This window comes from Linepithema humile, chromosome 7 (genome assembly GCF_040581485.1).
Source record: "Linepithema humile isolate Giens D197 chromosome 7, Lhum_UNIL_v1.0, whole genome shotgun sequence".
Classification (NCBI taxonomy): domain Eukaryota; kingdom Metazoa; phylum Arthropoda; class Insecta; order Hymenoptera; family Formicidae; genus Linepithema; species Linepithema humile.
In genome coordinates this window covers 12,592,407-12,617,558 of record NC_090134.1, presented here as the reverse complement: position 1 = coordinate 12,617,558, position 25,152 = coordinate 12,592,407, and the positions used below count along the sequence as shown (strand labels likewise).

Here is a 25,152-nt window from a genome sequence, read left to right as displayed (position 1 = left end):
AGATCACGCATGCATGTGTGTGTTTTATACACACATAATATACACTTTTGTGATATGCGCTAACAAAACTCTTTTTAATTAACCACGCATTGAAAATTAAAACTTACGAATTAAAGATTAGAATTTAATCATAACAAAGATTAAAATTATTTAATTGACAGTGTTTAACAAAACGTTTTGTTGGAAGTTTTCTTCACTGAAATAAAGTTATTTTTCTAGATATAAAATACAATCCAATTAACTCGAACAAAACTTTCAAGTTGCAAAATAAGCATTCTGTACATTAATTGGATTTATTTTACAATTCGCAATTTTTAATTTTTAATGTATTATGCGATTTTATTAAGTTTTATTTTGCTTTTATTTTTTTGTTTTATATTTTGCGTCAAAGCATTTTATTAAATATTGTATTACACAAATATGTTAAAGTAAAATAATTTCATATTTGAAAGGTCTGTGATCGTAACGTAAACTGTTTAAAATATTAATTTTAAATTTGTTATAAATGTTATATTCAGATAAATAATAACTTTGTATAACGTAAAGATTCCTATAGTAAAAATATTATTCTCGAAGTTTAATGTAGAATTTTCTTTTATTCATATTTGACTAATTATGAAAAACTGTGATAATAAGATAATTTTTTTTCTAATAAATGTATGGGCTTACTACTAGTAATCGACACCAAATAATGAAATAATATTTTATTTAGTAACATATGCATATTTAATTATTCATTATGTATTATGCGCACACACACAAAGACTAATAAAAGAATCAAATATTTATTTTTAATATTTTATTACTGATAATATAATGTTTATTTTACTCTTTATAAGATTTAATACATAAGATATACTTTTTGACTTTATATACTAAGTTAAGAAAATTATTTTTAAGTATAAAATGAGTAATAATAAAAAATATGTAAAGCGAACAATTTATTTTTCTTTATTAAAATCTCTTTTTTCAGTTTTGATATATTTGAATTATTTTTTTCTTGCAAATCATTATATGTTCATGTATTTTGGCCAAGTACTACTCTCTCTTGCCATGATACAGCTCCAGGTCCGTTAAAATATATAGTCCACCTGTCTCGAAGGATGCGAGCATCAGTTGCATGGTGATTTCCACCTTGATGACACAATTGTGCTAAACCATTAGCTGCTTCTTGTCTCCATTCACCAGGTCTTATATAACCTGTTAATTCATTTTCTTCATCAAGAAAATCTGATGGAGTATACATAGCACGACCTATATTTAGACTACGCAACATATTATGGAAACAGCAGTAAGCCATTGTGATTCGAGTTGCTTCATCAGGGTCGTATCTCATAGCTGTTCGAAAAATCTGAAATCTTGCACCCAGTATACCGAATGCATTTTCTGAACAGCGTCTGGCACGTGATAACCTATCAAAATAATGCAACACATAATTCCATTTCTTTAATTAACATTAATATTCATAATTGATTAATTGTCATGTTATTTCATAATTTTGATTAAAAGATCATACAGATTTACATTTATACCTGTAGTTAAAAATTCTTCTATCTAACCGATTACGACACTGATCTTTTGGAAATGGAATGAGCAAGTATTTTGTGAGAGGGAAAATCTCATCACCAACCAGTACATAAGGAAAATTATCGACACATCCAGCAATTGGAGATGGTTGAGGCAAAGGAATATTATTGTTACTCAAATGAGATTTGAGACTACATTTGTTCCATATGTGAGAATCACTCATTCTTCCATTGGTACCTATATCTATGTATATAAATCTTAACTGTGCATCAACAACAGCCATTAAAACAATGCTGTAAAAATCTTTATAGTTGTAATAGGCTGATCCTGATGAAAGAGGAGGATCTATTCGCACATGCTTCCCATCTATTGCACCAATGCAATGATGAAAATTCCATCTTTGTCCATAATCATTAGCAACAATATCCCATTCTTATGCAGATGATGGTATTCGCAAAAATTCATCTTTTAAAACATTGATAAGCGCTGCAGATACTTCTCTTATTATGTTTGATATTGTGCTCTGACCAATTCTGAACTGCAGGCTAAGTGATTCTTGTGATTCTCCTGTAAACACAATTATTTCAAGAAAAAAGTAATATCAAAGCAATTAAAAAACGGCAAGTAAGAATCAAGCGCGGAAGATAGTGTGCAATTTATACTTTATAAAGTATATTGTGAAGTATAAATTACGTATTGTTTTTATTGTGTTGATTTTTAGTTGATTTGATTTTCAATTTTAAAAAATATAAATTTTAATTTTTTAAGTATTATTGTTTTGTGTTTATATATTTTACCAGTAGCTAGATGACGCAAGGTGACGGAGAGTCTCTCAGAAAGAGGTATACTTTCTCTTAAATGCGTTGTTTTCTTTTGAATAAGAGGTGTAACTTTTTCAACAAGATATTGAAAGACATCACTGTTCATACGCAGACATCTGCAAATATTATTCAAATTGTTACTACTTTTATTCATTAAAAACAGTCCTTATTTATTGTTTACAGTTTTTTAATGTATTTAATATATTAATTGATTGATAAAAAGTGTACAGTACCTACGAAATCGATTTGGATCTTCAAACGCAAGTTCCAGAAATAGGTTATGATGCATACTTTTACATTTTCTTCGTAATAAGTATGGCTTGGTCCACATAGAACGTTTTACTTTACGTTTTTCTTGATCAACTGCTAGACACAATATTAGACACGCAGATAAAAATCTACGTTTTCGCTCTTTTAAAATTATTTCTCTTATATTTGACATAATGACTGGCATTACCGGCTTGGTTAATCAACAATAACCACACTGGTATTGCCAACCTATAGTGTGATTGATCAACCTGAAACTGTTAATTGTAACCTCAATCGCAATCGAGCTCGCAACCTATAGTGTGATTACGCCTTTAGTAGTGTCGTTTTTTGAACTTGGCCGGAGACACTACCGCGTCTCCTGATACACTTATACACCTATTTCACTTAATACGAAATTCTAACAAATTTAATCACTCGCACTACACTGCTCTGGATAAGTACTCTTAAGTATGCATAGTGCAAATGGCCAAATTTGTTAGACCGAATTCACTATTATTACTTTTTTTTTATTTTAACACTTTCTGAACAGAAAGGTTATGTAAATGCCAAACGTAAGCGAGCGCCGCGCGGTTTCTCAGCGCCATCAGCGCACCTAACGTCAGAAACTTGCAGATTCCACCATCTGCACAAAGTACACTTTCTGTTCTGTCTGTCCACTAATAACTAACTACAGAATACTGAGAGTGTACACTTCTGCACTTTAAGATCGAAAAAAATTTTTTTTATGAAGAATACTATTATTTTTTATATACACTATCTTTATTTGTCTCCACAACACGTTATATATACATTTTACGACTGATACTAATATATAAATGTAATTAATATATACATTAAAGCTGCGAGTTGACAGGTCTGAGCGCCGCCATGTTAGAAAATGTTGATGATGATGCTAGAATGTTGATGACGCTGACAATAAGACACGAGCGACATACATCTCAACGCGACATACATCCTAGCGAGATGATTTTTTAGATTTCTCGACTTTGAATGCATATATTTATTTTTATAAAGCACACAGAGCAAAAACAAGCAGACTTTCGTTATGTATTTTAGGTACGCGCTTTCGATTGAGCCTATTGCCAACTCAATCGGCCCAGCCGTTATTGAGATCCGATAATCTCGGCTCATTTGAACCTTCCGTCTCGCGTAAAGATACACGGTCGGTCTTGCGCTACGCGTGAACTTGGCGCGAGACAGTATCGTGTCTCTTGATCTCTTTGCCATGGTAGTCACCGAAAGCGATTTCTATGTAGCTCGGCGTAGAAACATTGATTCCGATATCCAGATATTTATACCCGGTTTTCGTCAACGGGTATCTTCTAGCCAAAGTTCTGGGAAGTGTGATCATGCTTCTATCGATACTTGGTGAATTACTTTTATTTCTGTGGATAAAAGCTTGTGTAAGTTCAAAGTGTAACAATAGCAGTGAGTTTAAAAGTGTAAATAGTAAGAGAGTCAACTTACACGTTGGGCGAGTATTTCCGCTTCTTCGCAAAGGTCTCCAAACCTTGCTGTTTGTTGGCCAGATTACTCACAGTTGTCTGTTGTACGGTAGAAAACATCGTTGCTATAATTCAGATGAAGCGTTGCAGCGATGTAGTGATTGTTCAAATGATTTCGGATAACTGTAATAATTTGTATTTTTTGCGAGTTTTTTATACCCGCTTGTTGCACATGACACTAATTAAAAAATGCTAACAATGTCATTTAAAATATTGAAATCTGGCAACAATGGCGCCCAAAATGCTGACGTGGCTGCCTGTTGCTATGAGCATTTGCACACGGTGCTATTAAAAGTGCTGATTAAATATAAAGAAATCTGACAACAATTCCAGTAAGCAAAATGTTCGGGATTTGCCATCAAATTGTTAACAAAGTTGAACAAAAATATTAAGCAAATTGGCGTCAACTATGTCCGCATTAAGCTTGGGTTTTGTCGCCAAAGCTTGCTGACAAAATGCGACAGCAAATTGCTGACAAAAACCGAGCAAAGCTTGGTAACATAACTTGACGCCAAATTGATACCAAATACGACGCAAAGTCTGCGCATTACAATCTGGCAGCAAAATGAGAACAAAAACTGTGCAAGGCTTGTATTTCAATCATATTGATATTTAAAAAGCATTTAAAAGGCATGTGGAATTTAAATTGAGATTTAATAATATTATTTTAATTTATTTATTAATATATATATGTGTGTTTACATTTATTAATTGTAGATAAAAAATTATTTGTATACATAATACTAATTACATAAATATACATAATAATAACTACATTAATTATATTACTATTTGTCGTCCTGATGGCAGATGATTCCTCCAGTTGATAAACGTTTCCTTCTAAACAGACAAATAACAAGCGATTAGATATGACATGTACCAAAAAAAGTAACATATAACAAAAAGACTTTGATGGATAATATTATAATTGTACAACAGAAAAGTGCTTTGTTATACAATGATAAAACATCCATGCAGACAGGTATTACGTGTCCCCAAATGGATAATAGCACTGACAAGTGCCGTTTAATATTATGTAACGTGAATTGAGAGACAATTCAAGTTCAACATTTAAAAGATAGGCATTGAAAAGTGCAGTTTAATATTGTAGAACGTGAATTGAAAGACAATCCAAGTTCAACGTTTAAAAAATGGGCACTGAAAAGTGCCATTTGTCTCCTCTCCTCTTCGGAGAGAAGATTCCTGCTAGCATCTTCTTTTTCTTCTTTCAACTGGCTCCGGGAGAAAATCGACTTAGATGTTCCGTGGCAGCGTCCCAATCCTCCAGTCCTATGCCCATTGAACCAGTGTACCTAAAACTGACAATGTAAGAATTTGTTACTTTATAACTAAATCGCAAGAAAATCACGGAAGTAGAAAGAAAATAAAAGTTGATTTTTCCAGCTTATAACAAAAGTCAACATAAGTATCATTCTATTTTTGTTTTGCACACAGTAATTGAGTTTCGATATTTACTACTAGTAGTGATAAATCTACAATATACAAAATGTAAACAAGATTATCAGTATTGATAGTATAGTAAATAACGACATAGTTAACAAGTAAGCAACAAAACAAATGATTTTGTATCGACTTTTGTCAATAACTGGAAGAAAATCAAAATTGCATGTGTGCTATTTGTATAATTATTAATTAATTAATATCATAATATAATATTTATAATTACATGTTTTATAATGTTTTATTCCATCATTTCATCTGTTTCCTCAGTTTCCTATTGCTCGTCATTCCACAAATCGCGGTGAATTCTTCTCCTGTTGGCCGTCGATTGTGTTCGTGGACCTCGTCGTTTGTGTCGTAACCTCTCCTTGGCCGTCCGAAGAATCTCTTTCATCTGTGCTTGGAACTCAGAGCGCGTTGGCTTTTGAAAGTGGCGATTATTACATACACCATCTCGAACAGAAATACAAATGATATTAAGACACATTAATAGGAAGAAACACATAATAAAGATAAAACATATAGAAGGATGAAATAATTGTGGTAAATATTTACTTTCCATCACAATGTCTATAATTATATACAATTATATACAATTATAAACAATTTCCCATACAAAATGAAATTTGTTTCTATCAAAACTTGTGCGAAGGCGAATTGTACTGTTTTGTTAATTTTGTTAGATTTGTAATTCTTTATATAAAACGTAGGATAATTTACGTTGAAAGTTATGTACCCATATACCCGTGTGAAATGATACAATTATAAACTTCACCTTGCATATGAAACAGGAACAAAACTCGCATTACACAAAACTTTGAAAATTTAAGCGAGATTCAATATAGCTGTAAATTTTACTATGCACAGAAAGTGTTAAGAATAACATATGTAATAATAAGAATAGACTTAACTTTTTCTGAAAAAATTAAAAATTTATGTGAAATCATGCAATTGTGACTTATATGCTTAATACTAATTATTTATTTATACTCTAAAATAAATTCAGACAATTTATGCATCCAACATTGTATATTTTGATCAATTACAACAATATTACTTATTTTGATGCGTAACAAGAAATGTGAAAATTGTCTGATTCCATTTTATAGTATACATAAATGATTGGTGTGAAGCATCTTTATTATAATTATATGATTTTACACAGATTTTTAATTTTTAGAATTTTTAATTTTTTTATAAAAAGTAAAGTCTATTCTTATTATTTCATATCTTCTGTGCATAGCGAAATTTATAACATATTGAGCCTCACTTAAATTTTCAAGCTTTTGTGTAATGCAAGTAAAGAGTAAATTTATCAAAACACGTACCATAGATTGCCATAACAAGACAAGTGTTATATAAGGCCCTCTGCTCTTCTTCGCGATCCCACCAAGTGAACGATGGCGTCAAGGAATCTTTCATCGCTTCTTTAAAACAAAGGTTGATGGCTTCCTTCAGATTGAAGCCACCGATATAGCGGAAATAATTCACCTAAAAAGAATTAGAAATTTTAAAAATGTGTATAGAAACCTACATTATTTAGATTTAAATTATGAAGAGCATACTTACGACATTGGAGTAATCATTGTCGTCGATATCTTCAAAGGCATCCATCTCTGTTAAAGATGAAATTGGAAGAATGTCTGGTTTTCCTGATACACGCTGTTTATCTTGCACGCCTTTCAATATATTTTCACACAGTGTATGTATCTTTCTGTAAGTGAAAGATGCGATAAGAAAAAAAATTAATATGTATTATAGAAATATCATGTATCAAAACAAATACGGTATATCTGAAACTTACTTCATCCCTGTCTCCAAACGATCTAAACGTTCGTGTATTCTTTTGCAAGAAATAATTAATATTTAGTAAGAAGTTATGCTCTCTTATACTGCTCTGATAAGTATATTTTTAATTGTTAATAATTTTATATTATCAATATTGAAGCGACACCTCCGATCTTTATCGTTCCATTCAAACTATTTATTTTTCACCGGCGCGGGCGTTAGGAATGTACGCGTGTTATGATGCAAAATGGTTTTAAGCAATGACTCAATATTTAAATTACAAAAAAACCAACAATATATTTAATCAAGTTTCACTATGGTTTACAAGATAATAATTAATCCGTCGTTAGCTCTCGGGAGCGTTATACAATAGTTACATTCGGATGCGACAATGCGAAAGATTACATCCGTTCTCACAGTGATCTATAAACGGACTGACTTTCCTTCGAGACAGTCACGATAACGCTCGCTGCGAAGAGTCGCGATCTGCGTATGCGCGGATCGAACAATAGATCACGAATCGACTCATGAGCCTCGAAAATGTGAAGGCCATACCGGTGTTTAGATTTTGAATTTATGAATTTGGCATACAAGCCGTAACAAATATAGCATTTCTTATCAAAAAACTTACATGTAAACTTACCGAATGTCTATCTTCTCTAGTTGCGCTTCTGAATATCTATCGATCGGTCGCCCTTCTTCAGCTGGGTGATGGACATTTGACTCATTGGAAGATCTTGAAGAAACATTGAAACTCATTGCCAGTATTCAAATTAGTATTGGTGTATGTTTTATTTCTTGTCTGTGGTGTGTAATGAATATGTGTAGGAGGAGTACGCGTAGGCAATGCATGCGATATATTAGTAGCAGAAATGTTAGTAGATGTATATGATTGAAAGTTATTTTGTGCGGGAATACTTGTGTATGGTTGAATATTTTTGTAAGTCTGAAGAAGATTAGTATATGGTTCCGAAGTGTTAGTATATGTTAGAAGATTTGTGTGTTCGTCACTATCTCTATATGATTGAATGTTTGCTTGCGATTGTATATTTGGGTGTGGTTGGATGTTGATGTGTAATTGTGTATCTGCGTGTGTTATGTGAGTGTTTGTACATGATGGTACATGTGATGTATGTGAGAGAGATCGGGGTGATGTATAATTATTATTGTTATTGAAAAAAGTTGGATTCTCATTGTAATTGTCCTCCCTGTGTAGAATATCTCTGAGGTCGTCAATGTCATCCTGGATATCTCCAATGGTTGTTTCAATGGCTGCTCCAATGACTGTCTTCTTTCGTTTCGAAGCCTCATCCGATGAAGTGGTCGCATAGCGCGACGGCTTTGTAATCATCCGTTTTGGTCAGTCCTCCTTTTGTCAGTGTGACGTGACATTTTCGAGGTCCGTCACACGGGCGAGAAAGCCAGATCGAGGAAGGAAATTTGAGGTCGGAAACCCCACCGCGGGAGGGCAACGACCTCTCCCTCTTAATTCTTTTTTTGAGCGTTGTAGCGGATTGCGCGAGTCGTAGTGAGTGGCCAAACTCCCATTTTGTAATTGAGGTGGAGCAGCCTTCGTGGGACCTGCAAGGGACTCTGCAGGTGGAACGACGGAGGCCCGAACAGCGCGTAGACAGATCCGGAACAAGGTCAAGTAAGGATACCCTTTCTTATACTATTAGACTCCAGACACAGTCGCTACCGCCGATCAAGTTTCAGATTTGGAGCATATCGAGGCCGGTGGACGCACCGAGAGGGAAACGCGCTCTCACACGCCGAAGACCCGGGGTGGAGTACCCGAAAAAGGAGCTGCCGTGACGAGCCAGGAAAACAGAATCAGGTCATAACCTGGCCAGTTCCCGGCCGATTCAGAGAAGGTTCGGATCCGGAAACGGAAAAGGCCGCGAAGGGCGTTAACGGTAGCTGCCAGAAGAGAGAGACCAGTGTCACCTCGGAAAAGCGCCACCGAGGGCCGATGTATCGAGGAGCGACGCGAGGATCGAGATAACTAGTAAACATCGAAGGATCAAGAATCGCTAATCGATAGCGAGGATCTACATGCGCAGGACAATGCGCGGAATGTCGCCGCTGTCCAGCGAGCCTCGCTGTCGTCACTGTTCGGCGAGTCGGCAACCTGAGCGGAACCTCGAGGACCACAACGGGCGTACTGACGAATCTGTAAGGCCACCACTTCGACTTCGCGGTAAGAGCGGTATCAGTAGGCGGCCCGAGCCTCGCGGAATTAATATCCCGCATAATGCACTTTGAGAGTACCGGCGTACTGAGATTTTTCGCGGTATCGCGTGAGGTTAGATTTAGGCCGGGCCCCGCTGACTACCGCTAATTAGAGTAAGATTCCGCCACGCTTTTCCCCCCTCGGGGCTGCCGAGCCGACAGTCGTCCTTTTGCGCTCTATCGAATAATTATGAGTAATAATTTCGCGTCTATTCATGTATCTACGTACCGAGCGTAAGAATATTTCTGAAATTAGCCTGTCGCGTATCTCTCGCCTCGGCCTTCTGTCGAGCGTTTCAAGTAAGAACTGTTAAGAACCGTATAGAGAAAGAATTCGCGTTGTATGCTAACCAGATATTGAGAGAGATTACAGTAGAGTGAATCGTAACGACCGTACCTAATGAGAATTGTAAGACTTGTACGCCAAGCATCTTATACCGAGTAAGACTGAATTATGCGGGTTTCCGCGAGCCGAACATCCAAAATTATAACGCCTCTCGCAGATATAATTTATGTATTCGCACCGCGAGATCGTTTAGACGCCTATCACCCGGTGTCAACATCGCTCATCTACTTGTTACAAATACATGTTGATTGTTACCAAAATTTACTGTGTTCTCTATAATAGCCTTATTTCAGACTCCTCTCTCCAAGTTTTTCGTTTGCCTCTCTCAAGGACCTCACCCCTCTGCCATTCGGAGAGCGGGCTAGCCGCGCTTATCGCCGTTGCTCGTCAGTAAAGAGATAGTGGTTCTAACGTCTTCGTTTGTGCGGCGCGTCAATCTGCGCCTGGCGCCCAATTATAAGTATTGCCGTGTGATTAAAATAAAAGACAAAAGAGCAACGAGGTTTTGCACATTTATCGGCGGGTGAGCTTCTATTCGACGGAAAAGTCGCACCATTTCTGCTGAGACTACATGTTAAAATGTAAGTTTATACAATGCGGTGCACAATGAATAACATTATGTTCATCACTTTTTAGAAACAAACATGCAGGGAAATGTAGAAGTGGAACAATAAGTAGAGAAAGCAAATGAGAAAAAAGTTTGGAAATACAAGAAAAGCTGAACAAGAAGAAGTACAAAATTTAAGTCTTGTAAAGATGCAAGTAAAAAAATTGAAAAACACAACAAATTAAAAAAATTTAATAACACAAATTCTACTTCTCACTGTGTATGTATGATAGCAAAGACTACGTAGTAAGACATTTCTAAATCAGTTTCTTCATCATTGCTGCTATCTTTCATTGAAATACAAGTCCAAAAAGACATTTTATAACATTTCGCACGAACTTCTTTTAAGTGAATACGGAAAGTCTCATGTCCTAACATGGAACACTTATATACTTGAACACTAGAGGATGAAATGCCAATCTTATAAAAATCACCGATTTCTAAAAATTTCTTAACCACCAGAAAATATGAATTATTGTCCATAATAATATCCAAGACTATGCAAACCGATCCATCACGCAAGAGGCAGCAATTATCACGCGTATCTACACTTAACAATATTCTCTTGAACATAATCTTACGATATTGAGGACGCTTATCATTTCTGCATTGTGCTGTAAGGAGACGCAAATAGAAGAATTAATATCACACTTATCATTTGTTCCATGAAATTCTAACTCTCTCATTCTATTAGCAAACTGTTGAAGAGGTAGGCCCGGTTTTCTACAATACTTTCTAAAAATTGACATGTTGCTTTCATATGGGAAAGCAGAAAAAGAATCAAGATTACCAAGAAGTCTCACATCGTTGGTAACATGAAGAAGACCATGGACATTGTAGTACTGAAATTAGAGCCGTAAATACTTTCACACCTTTGAACAAATTTTTGGAGTGCAACCTCTGCCAAGTTTAATTGCAGTCTTGATGGAGAATCTGAAATCAAAATTCTTACAGCTGCATGTAAAAATAAAAAATGCTTGTATACTTGCTCATTAAGTATACCATATACTACAACTGGGCCTGTGTAAAGAAGAAATTGACGAAATTCTGTTGCTTTATACTTGGAACATGCATCGAGTGACCTAAGACGTCTGGCAAAATCTGAAGGACAATATTTTTTAAGAATATCTAATCTTGCACATATAATAGAAATAGATCTACCTGATAATTTTGTTAATCATGAATATTTTCCAAACACCCATGCAACCAATAGCTTTTTCATTACCCCCAAACATATGAGATGCATATATTCAAATGGAACTTGCGAAACCATACCTATCGGAAGACCTGACAATAGGATTCTACCTTCTTTGTGATGATCTTGATCGAGACATGCAATATATTCTTGATCAGTTCGAAGAGGATGATTAATACCATTGAAAACATAACGACCTTCGCTTCATGTACCAGAAACTTTGCATTTCGAACAAGGTTGATTGGATGTATGACCGCGATGATTAAGAATAAAGGCGCGAGCTGGTGCATCAGCTATGAAATTTCGCAAATGTATTGGAACCTTCCTGCCATGAAAATTTATACCTTCATTGGATATCAAACTCTTAATATCTGTAATGAATTTTTCAAAGAATGCGTTAGGATTATGTGGCTTTTGAGTACCTTTATAAATTCCTACAACTATTGGTCTTGTATGCTGAATGTTTGCAATCCTGATTTGAATGGGCAATAATTGAATACTACCTGATTTATCTAAGGCGCACCCATCAGTACTGATGTCTATTTCCAATTGATTTACATTAACTACAGATGAAACACTCGTGAGACATTGAATAATCCTTGCTTCAAGATCAAAATGAACGTATTCCCCTGGTTTTACATTGGAGACAACAACACGATTTCGTGGCGTATCCAAAAGTGTTCTGACATCCTTTGGTAAGATAGACAAACAAGGATGTGTTCGAAAAACGGCTAATATATTATTACCTTGAACATGTGTTACATTATTATCTACAAAGCAAGATGCCAAACGTTCGCAAAAAAATTCTATCGAGGTTGTATCAAAAAATAAAGCTGCATCATCGATGTTATTAATAGATGAGGAAAAAGAAGAAGAAGAAAAACAAACCCTATCATCATTTTGTATATTATTATCATTTAAGCAATTAATATCAGAACGATCATATTCTGTAGTTGCCAAATCGGGAATATGTGGCACATTACAAATATTAGCTTTTTCTAACGTTTCATTAGTGGTTTTACATTTGCAACAATTTTTAAAACGCAAATTGTCTCTGATTTCAGACATAACCCTACTTCTTTGCCTAACGGATAATAAGGACAACGATTTTCGCGAAGTACATAATTTAAATTTAATAGATTTCATATTTACGTATCTGTGGTATCTGTGGCACTGGAACTGATGTTACAGATCGATGTATCTTCTCAGGAATCGTCACAGAATTAATTAAGATTTCTTTATTCACTTTCCTCACTTTGATATTGATATGGTTTAACACAGTGCTCGGAATTAGTCTGAACATTGCAGCCGATTTCTGTGGTATACGCCTCCTTTCCTCTCCTTACCGCGCGCGCCGCAGCCGCTAGGGCCAACGCCGCCGAGCGTTAGGAGCGGCACTATCTGATTAGGTTCTGTGAGTAGGTTCTTCTCCCTATTTATTAAAATTTAAAAAAATTTATTAAAATTTATTAAAAATAAATTTTTATTTTTAAATTTATTAAGTGGAAATATTTCAATAGATTTCTACGTCACCCATGAGGTACTAATACTGACACGTTTTTCAAAAAGTGGTTTCTATCTACATTATTGCATAAATTGTTCATTCTCATAAAAGGCCAAAAAAATCTAATTAAAAAAATCTCTTTTATATATATTGTTACGTCCTGATAGATGTAGAATTTTTTCGTTGGGCTCGGCGATCGACGTAAACGGGCCTGACCGCACGAGCCGAGCGGCACGTTTAGGACTTGAGACGGGTCAGCGACTCAAGAGCGGAAGAGTCGTTTTTACTCCGTCAACAAGTCAACCGCTCGTGGTTCCCTTTTTGGGTCAAGGAATTGAATCCCTATTACCCGGGACGGAACCTTTGTGCGCAATTTGAGAGGAAAGGTGTGAGGGGGTGACGAACGAGGAGGGTTAAATGAAAAAGAACAAAAGTTTAATTTACTAAAGACAACATTTTAATTTGATTGAATTTATAATTAAGATACAAAAACTTAATTCTTAATCGCATGTGTTATAATTTTATTTGTATATTCTTTACAAATATGTGTGTGTGTGTGTGTGTTTCATTTTTCCGGAGGTAGGACACAAGAAATAATAAAATAAAGAGGAATGAACTGACTTACTCGTTGCAGGGTAGTTTCGGATCGGGTTGAATATGTTCGGTGGTTTTGAGTAGGCGCCCCGTTGAGGGATGGTGTTGTGTAGGCGTCGGACCCTTTTATAAACGTGTGGGCACCCTGCTGCGGGATGGTGTCGTCAGGGTGATGGACCCTCTACTTGAGATGCACCACTTGGTCGCGACAAAGTATCGATTTTTTTTATTTCGCGGCCCGAACTACTCGAAAAACTGTCTAAAGGACTTGGCAAAATTTGCTTGATGAACTGAATGACTAATTGTGTATAATTGCGTTTGGAGCCACCAAAACACGGGTTTTTATACCCTTTCCTTGGGATGGATCCATTTGGAAAATCTTAGGTTTTTGAAGCGAGGATTGAATAGGAATTAGTCTTGTGAGAAGATTTTTAATGTGGGGGAGGGTGGCGTCATTTTTAGCTAATAGAATTAGGTTTAGGTAATTAAGTTACTTGGAATGGGGGTAGGAAGAAAGGGGCCCTAACAAATAAGGAATAGCGTCGTTTCGGGTCCATATGCGATGGGGGTAGGTTTTTGAGGTGGCGTAATCCGGTTGGTGTTAATTAGTATAGGTGGGGTGCATCTCAGTGTCTTAAGATCTAGGTGGGCGTAGTCTTTAGACCGTACGACGGAATAAAGGGTGGTCTAAAGAGGTGTTTGCCCCGATTTCCGGCTTTCGGATTGGAGGGTTGAGAATCGGTATATGAGTTTGCGAGGCCTTGGGTCACTGATCTAATAAATTTGACAGTTTACGACTGTCGCGTGGCCTTGGGGTCGCGTGGAGAGTGCGATTAATGCATCTCGGTTTCCCAGACCTACTGAACACGTGCACCGTATCAGGTGTCATGCCTTCTAGGCGTGCGACTGTGGTCATTGCCCGATCGTCACTCGGTAAAACCCTATCTACTAGGGTTCCCGTAGGCGGAATCGAAGTATATGGCTAGCTGGTACCAGTTTTTATTTCTTACTTTAAACATCTGGAGTCGACTAAAGACTCCGGTTACCGCAAGTTTTGACTTTTATGATTTTTCTGACGACGATAGACACGCTGACCGACCAAGGTATTTTCAAATATCTATCCCCCTTGCTATTTTTCTCTGTGAGAAAGTTCGAGCTCATGGTGTCTCGTGAGAAAAACAGCTCTGGCGTTATAATATTCTTTAAGAGTTTTTTGTTGGTCCCGTGTTTACTAGGTCTGGTATTTAATAAAAAGAAAAGAATCGTGAAGTTTGATCAGGACGTAACAATATTTTTTTTTTTAAATTAAGAATTTATTTTTATTTTTAGTGGAATAGGTCTACGGGGGAAACCACTAAAAAAAAACGCGTTAGCATTAGTATCTCATGGGTGACGTGGAAATCTATTAAAATATTTCCACTTAATAAATTTAAAAATAAAAAATTTATTTTTAATAAATTTTAATACATTTTTTAAAATTTTAATAAATAGGGAGAAGAACCCACTCATAATCAGATAGTGTCGCTCCTAACGCTTGGCGGCGCTGGCCCTAGCGGCTGCGGGCCGCGCGGTAAGGAGAGGAAAGGAAGCGTATACCACGGAAATCGGCTGAAATGTTCAGACTAATTCCGAGCACTGGTTTAACAAACAACGAAACGCGCGGACCAAGCGCGACCAATCATAGACATTTTTCTTTTTCTCATAGCTGTGATTGGTCGCGCTTGGTCCGCGCGTTTTGTTGTTTGTTAAACCATATCGGTTAAGATCAATTCAGAATATAAGATGGATAGAACAACATTTGACTTAGTTAACTAAAACTATTGAATAAATAAGAAATTATAAATAATATGAATTACGAGTCATAATTTAACCAAAATTGTATTTGTTTAATTTGGGTTTCTATGTCTCAACATTGTGTAAGTGAGGAGGTTGGTAGCAACAGTAACGAATTGTCCATTTGTGTTAATCAGACTAAATAATATTTTTCTAAGATAGAAAATCTTGTAGAGAAATCTTAAAAAATCTTAGATTTTCTATCTTAGAAAAATATTATTTAGTCTGGTTAACACAAACGGACAGTTCGTTACTGTTGCTACCAACCTCCTCACTTACACATTGAGATACACAAATCCAAAATTACAAATACAATTTAGATTAAATTATGACTCATCATATAATTCATTCATATATTTATAATTTCTTATTCAACATTTTAGTTAACTAAGATATGTCTTGTTCCATCTATCTCATATTCTGAATTGGTCTTAACCATTAATCATGAAGTTATATTTATATTGATTCTTTATCGCTTTTATTATCACTGCAAATATGACATTTTTGATAAACGAAATAATTGAATTAATGTATTATTTGTACGGCAATTCCATTGAAAATATTTATACTGAAGAAGGCCACAATCAATACGTTGAAACGCTTAAGTTGCGAATATTTGATGTAATAAACGCTAAAAAAATCCAAACGAGAGGCTCTATGAGCGTTTTTCTTCTTATCTTTTTAATATACAGCGTGTGTCAAATGTTCCGGGACGGCTGAATAATTTGAAAAATACGCATCACAGAGGAAAATGACCTGGACAAAAGTTGTAGGATTTTTCTCGGGCAATCCGATGGTGACCTTAGATTTGGCCTTGCCCGTGACCTTTAATGTCATTTCAAGGTCAAATCAAATTTTTTAAATAGAAACCCCTATTTTTGATTCCAAAATCTAATAGCTGGTGTCAAGAGCTTTTCAAAACACTATAATAAAGTTATTTTTTATTAAGTACTTTTTGAGTTATAAAGCTTGAAAATTATAGCATTTTGACATAAAATACAAAATATCTTGTAAAACATTCAATTTTTGGAAATCTTACCTTAATACTTTTATGCACAAAATAATGAGACGAATCAATTGGTATAAAAAAAACAACCAGAGATCGACATTCCATGAATCTGTGTTGTGAATGGTACAAGCAACTTGATCTGTTCGTTAATGTCATTCACTTCCTTGACAGTCGACTCAACATTTTCATGCATAAATTGCAGTCTTATTGGCCTACAAAATCGAGGAGACGATGGTCTTGGATTTTTCCACACAACGATTACTGTGTTCAATGTTTCATTTATGCCCGTGAGTTGTAATGGCACAAATGAAGTGAAAAAGACACTTTCATCAGATTTTCCATCTTCCGTAAACTTCTGTTTATATAAACTTTGTCAGGAGCTTCCACCACAACCCCACTTACAATATAGTCTTAAATTTCTGACATTATCAGGAATCAATGTAGCAATAACATCCCGAAGGAACAAAATGCGGTCCACCGTGTGATCCAATAAAGCCTGCAATTTTACTGCAGCACTACTCTCAGTTATAGTAATACTGGAATGTTGTAGATAACAACGTTTTTTTGCTTTTGTCACATTATTGTACGATGGATACAATTTGCATTTATTTTCTTTGGCGACATTTCTTATTCTTTGATAAGTTTGTTTTGAGAACTTATTTTCCACCATAACTGAAAGTGCTTCATCGGCAGATAATATTTTTTCACTTTCTGACTTATAAGCACTAATGTACTTAGAAGCTCTTGATGGGCTCGTCAATATAACATCTCTGACAACTTGTGCAGCGTGTACTTTTTCTGATGAACAAAGACTCATTTGAGTAGCATATGCCAACTCCTCTGAACTAATCGAATCGCGTAATTCTTTGGTCTTTCTACATTTAGATCTTTCACTGGAAGATATAAAAGTTTGTGAAGGGCAACCTGATTTCTTATCTTCCTTTTTTGGTGTCGATGTTGCGCATTCAGTACTTGATGCAATCGGAAAATATATCAGACCATTAAGCCATTCTTCGTTATTTCTGAAAAATGTCAGTTGTGTCCTGTTTACCGCCGCCCATTTTGTTCTTATGTTAGAAAATAACAACGATAAGCTATGCTGCATATCGTCTCGTATTTCCACAAAACGTCCACTCTTCTCTGCAAGAGCTTTTTGCAAAATATTAATAATGATTTGATAATCATCCTTCATATTTTTTTTAATTATTAAGAAAACTTCTGTTGCCGTCGTGTGACTATGGGCTGGTGCCCTCCACGAATGTACCACGGTAAAAATGCTTCGGGGTTTCGTGGCCGAAGAAAATGATTTCCTCTGCGTTTCTTAATACAGCGTTTATTGCTTGAGACACAAAACTTGATACAATGTTCGATATATGTTCTCGAGACGACTAGCTGAGACGAAGTCGCTCGCTGTGCTACGATCGTAGCCGAAAACGGTCGAAGGCGGTCGAAGGCGGTCGATAGACGAACGTGCGCTGACGGAGATCGCGCTTACACCGCGCAATACAAAAAAGCAGAATGAATTAGAAATTAAGTTCCTAACAACCTGCTCCCCTTGAAAGGTATGCTTTCAATTAAAAGAATAATGAACAATGTGTGTCGCCGATTTAAAGGAAAAATAATGCTAAATTGCACAAACATAAAATCAGCTATATTAATTCGCTTACTCTAATAAAATATTAACTTAATGTGGCGGTAATCAAATTGTGAGAATCTTACATGCTAGTACTAAACGTAAATAAACATATTTCGCATAAAAAACAATGAACTATTTACTAATTATCGGTTGGTAATATTGCAATCTTGGTTAATGGTCTAGTGAATGAGCCGGAGGCCGTTTTAACAGTAGCTGTTTGCACATTTTTATCCGGACCTGCGTGAATCTTTTCCACGCGCCCCTGCAGCCACTGCATTAGAGCCAGACCTTGTTGTTTTAACAGGACGAGTTGATTGACTTTTAGTTGTTGTCCTTTATTCGCCTTCCATTTGTTTCGCTCCTGTAAGGATTGGAGGTATTCGGAGCTCCATTTTTTCTAAATTTGCTACCTAATTTGCTCCACTCAGTGCCATCGAATAAGGCGATTTTCGTTTACATCGTCGAGTTCTTCGTAAGGGAAACTATTCAGATGGGTGCCAACCAAGAAGTGACCCGGTGTCAAGCACGCCGAGTCGTTCGGATCTTCACTTAGAGGTGTGAGCGGTCGCGAATTTAAAATTGCTTCTATTTCATACAGTACGGTTGTCATTTCCTCGTATGTCAAATGCGCCTTATCGACGATCCGATTTAAATAATATTTTGCGGACTTAACCGCTGCCTCCCAAAGTCCTCCGAAGTGAGGGGCATTGGGAGGCCCTTAAAATAAAACTCCAAGAAGTTTTTTGATCGCGTAAGAAATGATCGATTTCGAACTGTGTTTTGTCATTTTTTAGTAATTCAAAAAATTGTTTTAATTGTCCCTAGGCCCCTACAAAGTTGGTTCCATTATCTGAGTACATACATGCGGGTTTTCCTCTACGAGCTGAAAATCTTTTGAGAGCGGCAATGAATGCGTTCGCCGTGAGATCGCTGACTAGTTCCATGTGAATGGCTTTGGTTGCGAAACAGACGAAAACTGACACGTACGCCTTAATGAGTCGCGCGTTTCGCCGCTTGTCCTCTCGTAGCATGAGTGGGCCGGCATAGTCGACGCCGCAGTGGTAAAATGGTCGAGAGACTTACGCGACCCGGGGGTAAAGAACCCATTATAACCTCAGAAATGGCAGGCTTGGCCTTGAAACAGGGTATACAGCTTTGGACGATTTTACGTGCGGTCGAACGCAATGACAACGGCCAGAAGCGCTGTCTTACGGCCGCCATCGTGGCTTGTACTCCTGCATGAGCGTTACGTGCATGTTCCTGTTTTATTATTTGTTTTGTTAGCTTGTGCCCTCGCGGCAACAATACTGGATGACAAGCATTAAAGTTTAGATCTGAATTCTGTAACCTGCCCCCTACTCGCAATAATCTATCCGGGGACAAGAATGGTGCTAAAGAAAGCAAAGACTAGATGCGCTGATAGCCAGGCCATTAGATAACGCCTTATATTCATTAGAAAACGATTGTTTTTGCACAGATCTGCATATAACATCTAGCGCTCCGAGGCACTCTGAAGGCGAAACATAAAAAAAGGTGGGTTTGCTCGGTCGGTGCGTCTTAAGAAATCTCAGACAGTAAGCCACTATTCGGCAGGTTTTGTCCAGATTTGAGAATTTGCCTAACACTTCTTCGATAATTGATGGCTCAGTGTTGGCGAGAGCGACGATAGGGCGTCTTAGGTCAGGAAAGTTCTCCGAGTATTTGAAACTGTTGCGAGGCCAATCGTCCTCGGTTGATGCCAAAAATGCTGGCCCGTGCCACCAGAAAGTTGAGTTTGCTAGATTGCAAGGCTCAACTCCTCTTGAGAGTAGATCAGCTGGATTGTTGGCAGAGGAGATATGACGCCAGCAATTAATATTCGTGGTGCCTTGTATTTCACTGACCCTGTTGGCTACGAAGACTGCCCATTTACGCGAAGGTGAGGAAATCCAGTTGAGAGTTATCATGGAATCTGACCATAAGAATATTTGAACATTAGATAAATCAATTGCTGTGCTAATCTTAGTAACTAATCGTGCCAATAATACCGCTGCTGATAGCTCAAGTCTCGGGAGAGATACGGTTTTTATTGGGGCAACTCGAGATTTCGAGCACAGAAGTTCAACGCGGAATTCATTGTTTCTGATTCGAGAGCGTATGTAAACACACGCGCCGTAGGCCCGCTGACTCGCGTCGCAAAACCCGTGGAGCTGCGTACATTGCGGTTGTGTGCTGGATTTGACGCAGCGTGGAACGCTGAATTGCTCTATGTTATGCAATTAATCCTTTAGCCTTCGCCAACGGCAGTCGATGTCCGGGGAAATAGATTCGTCCCAATGGAGATTCAATTGCCAAAGTTCTTGAATGATGAGCTTTGCCAGTACGATGCTTGGTCCTAGCAAGCCAAGAGAATCAAAGAGACTGGATATTTCGGATAAGATGCTGCGCTTGGACACGGAGCCTCCAGACTACGTTTTTATATAAAAAATAAAATGTGTCCTCAGATTGATTCCAGCGGATTCCAAGAACAGAGAAGGCCCTTTTGTCACTTATTGTGACTATTTCTCCTAATCCGTTGTCCAAATTATTTAGCAAGGCGGAGCAATTTGACGACCATTTGCTCAACTTAATCCTCCTCTTTGTAACAACTCAATGATCTCATCGCGTAATGATTCCACTTCGCTTATCGTATCCGCGCCTATGAGCAAGTCGTCTACATAAAAATCTCTTTTAATGCGAACAGAACCAATCGGAAATTCATCTTGATATTGATCTGCTAAATGATTGAGACATCTTGTTGCTAGAAATGAGGCAGATGAAGTATCGTAAGTGACAGTGGTAAGCTCGTAAGTCTCCATCTTGGCTGTAGGAGCTTCGCGCCAAAATATGCGTTGATAACGCATTTGCGATGGATGAATAAGTATTTGGCGATACATCTTGATTATATCCGCCGAGAGGGCGTAAATGAATGTTCGAAATCTAATTAATATGGACATGAGATCCTGCTGTATGATTGGCCCGGTCAATAATGTGTCGTTTAGTGAGATCCCGGTGCTACTCTTGCAGGATGCGTCGAAGACTACGCGAATTTTTGGAAGGTTTGCCGTCTTTTTGAATACGGCGTGGTGTGGCAGATAGAAAGATCCTTGTTCGTCATCGTTTTTGCCGGTTAACCGCCGCATGTGTCCCAATGTGAAATATTCGTTCAAGACTGTGTATATTGAGTCCTCAAATTGGAATCGCGTGTCAGCCTCTTTTCTAAGCCGTACAGTTGTTTCAGGGCTGTGTCCTTTGTCTCACCAAGCCGAGCAAGAGTTTGATCCTTGAATGGGAGTTTTACAACATATCTACCCTGCTCGTTTCGCGTTATATTGTCTACAAAATGTTGCTCGCAGGCTGTTTCGTCTGAGGTGTAATCGTTTGAAGATTCAAAGCATTCTAATTGCCAAAAGCGAGTTAGCTCTTCGTTTAATTGATCGTTGCTTACCGAAATGTGAAATGATTGAATGCGTCTTGCGGCGTTCGGTGATGGGCTGAAGCGCTCGGCGAGTATCCACCCAAACTGGGTTTTGTGTAAGGTCGGGTGTTCCAGGGAAGCCTTGATTTATCCCACGCAAAGAATTTGCCAAAATATTTCGGCACCGATTAATATGTCGATCTCAGACGATGTGTAAAAATGTGGATCCGCTAACTTAAGGTTGCGGGGAATCTCGAATGTGGATCGCCTTAGTGTGAAAGCGGGTAATTTTTCTGTGACTCGGCGACAATGCAATCAATGGAAGTGGCGAATGCGCTTGTGCGAGATTGCAATCGTATTTGTGCCATTTGAGAAGATCTGGTGACCATGTTATTTACGCCTGAAATGGAAATGTTTGAAGACCATGGTTTAATTCCTAGCTTGTTTAAAAAGGCTCTTGAGATGAAATTGGCCTGAGATCCGCAATCGAGCAATATTCTGCATGATCTGGCTGATCCCTTGCCATCGTATGCGTGAACAACTGCAGTGGCTAGCATGACGCGGTCACAATCGCGCGAATCAGATGCATGTGTGACTATTGTGGCGGGAGGAGTGGCAGCAGTGAGTTCTTCATGAACTTTTTTGCTGCTGGTTTGTGAATCCGTTTTTGGAGAAGTGTGTTGTGCTTTATTTTGCACAATTTGCAACATCCGGAAGTACATTTGCTCGCAACATGCTCCGTTGATCGCAGACAATTCACGCAGACCTTAGCCTTACGAATTTCGGCTATCCTCTGCGTGACCTTGAGGGCCAAGAACTTTGGACAATAATAAATTGAATGCTCCTCACTGCAATATATGCACCTTGATTTGACCGCCGCTGCGCAAGCAGATTGCCGTTTATTTGAATTAACGCGTGAATCGTGTTTGTAATTTGGAAGAGTTAATTTGCCGGTTGACTCTAACATTTGACTGCGATAAGTCGCAAAATCTAAAAATCGCTTGAATGTCGGCAATTCGACAGTAGTCAACGAATTTTGTCACTCTTGCATTGAAAAGGCATCAAGTTTGTTGCTAAGAATATGGACTAAAAGATCGTCCCAATGATTCGTGGGACGCCCCAATGCTTGAAGAGCATGTATGTGCCTTGCCGCACCGTCTGCAATTTGCCTTAATTCTTGTGAGTTCTCTTTAGTCATGGAAGGTAATTTCCATTATAGCTCTAATATGATTTTGCGCGATAACGCGTTTGTTATCGTAACGTTCCTTAAGCAAATTCCATGCTACGTCGTAATTTACCGCTGAGATTTCGAGCGCGCTGACTACATTTTTAGCATCTCCCGCGAGCGACGATCGCAGATAATGAAGCTTCTGTATATTATCTATTGAATCATTAGTGTGTATGATTGAATGAAAAGTATCTGTTATTAAATAAAACTGAGTGCGTTAGGTTTAACAAACCACTTTATTTTCACAAATAAAAATGATTGTTAACTGTGCAATGTCTGTCGCCATATCTGCCAGTAACCTTCCTCCTTCGCGACTAGCGCGCTGCTGGCGGCTTTCTTATCAAACTTTAATTTATGAACTTTACTTGTCGATAAGCTATATTCAACAGTATCAAAGATGGAAACCACTCTTCGTAGTTGCTCGAGAAGGTGGAAAGGTTCAATTTGGGTAACCTTACTTGCGACAAAGCTTCGGTTATGCCTGACATTCTAGATGTTGTGGGCGAAGGCGCGGATATATTTTGCGTTATGTTCGTATAATTTACCATATCTCGGATCCACGCTTGTAACGCATAAACAGCTTCTTCAAAGCCCGGCCAATGATTTACCTCGTTCTCATCTTGCAGCTCAATTTTCGTTTGAATAGATTCGTATTCTGCCCAATACTGATTTAATTTAATTTTTCGTTCCTCGAGCTGAGCGATTATTAATGGCGTAATGGACGCGGACGCGAGGGAATCGACGAACGTTTTAATGCGCGTGCACGACCCTTGTGTTATACTTCGCCGTTTTTTGAGCGCGACTAGGTTATCCTCGTTACTCATAATTGTGATTGGTTGGCACCGTTCCTTGAGTAATTGCCCTTACCTTACAAATATACGGTGGAATGTGTGCCAATGCTGTCGCAGCTTGCTTCCTCAATGCCGTTTCGGGATGACAGGATATCCCTCACGGATGACTGGATGCCCCTCGCCTGGTCGCTCGAAGGACGAAAAAATGGCCGACGCTCGTGTCCTGGCTTTTCGAAGGAATGCGCCGACGTGGCGGAAAGTTTCGATGCCGTCGCCGCTCTTGCTTTGTCTCTTAATCTTTGTCAAAATAGTTTTCTTGTGGTCGCACTGACCTTGTGCTTGCACTAATAGTTTGCTCAAGCGATCACGCGTGGCCCTTAATGGCGGCCACTCGCACACGATCCGGCTCGAAGGACCAAAATGTTGCCGTCGTGTGACTATGGGCTGGTGCTCTCCACGAATGTACCACGGTAAAAATGCTTCGGGGTTTCGTGGCCGAAGAAAATGATTTCCTCTGCGTTTCTTAATACAGCGTTTATTGCTTGAGACACAAAACTTGATACAATGCTCGATATATGTTCTCGAGACGATTAGCTGAGACGAAGTCGCTCGCTGTGCTACGATCGTAGCCGAAAACGGTCGAAGACGGTCGATAGACGAACGTGCGCTGACGGAGATCGCGCTTACACCGCGCAATACAAAAAAACAGAATGAATTAGAAATTAAGTTCCTAACAACTTCCTTCCTCGAACAAACCAATTCTTTATTAGCATATCTTGTAATCAAATTACGTATAATAAAAATTAATTGAGCTTATTTAATGATTAAATTTTTATTTCAATATAACTGAAAAATAAATTTTTTCAGTAAAATCAAATTAATTGTTTATTAATCTGTTATTTAATTTAGAAGTAATTAATTTGTAGTTATTCATAATAAACATATATTAATTTAATTTTACTGAAAAAATTATTTATTGCTTATATTTGAAACCGTGTGAGCTTTTTCGGACGCGGTATAGCTCGCCGGAATCCGGGTTTGTTCGGTTGGGGATACGTCAAGAAAGAATGCACGTGAATGTTAATAATAAATAAGAAAATGTGTTTATTCAAATAATGAGTCTGATGACTGTGTGTACATGCGATGTATGATTGCGATAAATGTACTTAGTGAGATTTGTATAAATGAGATGTATGATTGCGATGCGAGAAGAATATAAAGGTACGGCGAAATGAATATAAAAGCAACGGCAAAATAAGTATAAAAGCAACGGTGAAATAAGTATAAAAGCAACGGTAAGATAAGTATAAAAGCAACGGCGAAATATGATTGGCTTTGACGTGAGGCGTCTTAGTGTGATCGGCGGAAC

At 37.7% G+C, this 25,152-nt stretch overlaps 1 protein-coding gene and 2 pseudogenes across 1 annotated transcript; all 3 read right to left on the bottom strand.

Annotated features, from left to right (window-relative positions):
• Nucleotides 1-164: 164 nt before the first annotated feature.
• On the bottom strand, nucleotides 165-4,073 carry LOC137001090 (uncharacterized; annotated as a pseudogene).
• A 669-nt stretch (nucleotides 4,074-4,742) lies between these two features.
• LOC137001096 (uncharacterized) lies at nucleotides 4,743-7,393 on the bottom strand. The gene is made up of 4 exons (XM_067359170.1): nucleotides 7,389-7,393; nucleotides 7,154-7,298; nucleotides 6,913-7,075; nucleotides 4,743-6,037 (listed from the first exon to the last, which is right to left on the bottom strand). The coding sequence occupies exons 1-4, from the start codon at nucleotides 7,391-7,393 to the stop codon at nucleotides 5,859-5,861; spliced, it is 492 nt and encodes a 163-aa protein (XP_067215271.1). The 3' UTR covers nucleotides 4,743-5,858.
• A 3,836-nt stretch (nucleotides 7,394-11,229) lies between these two features.
• LOC105669038 (uncharacterized) lies at nucleotides 11,230-13,325 on the bottom strand (annotated as a pseudogene).
• Nucleotides 13,326-25,152: the final 11,827 nt, after the last annotated feature.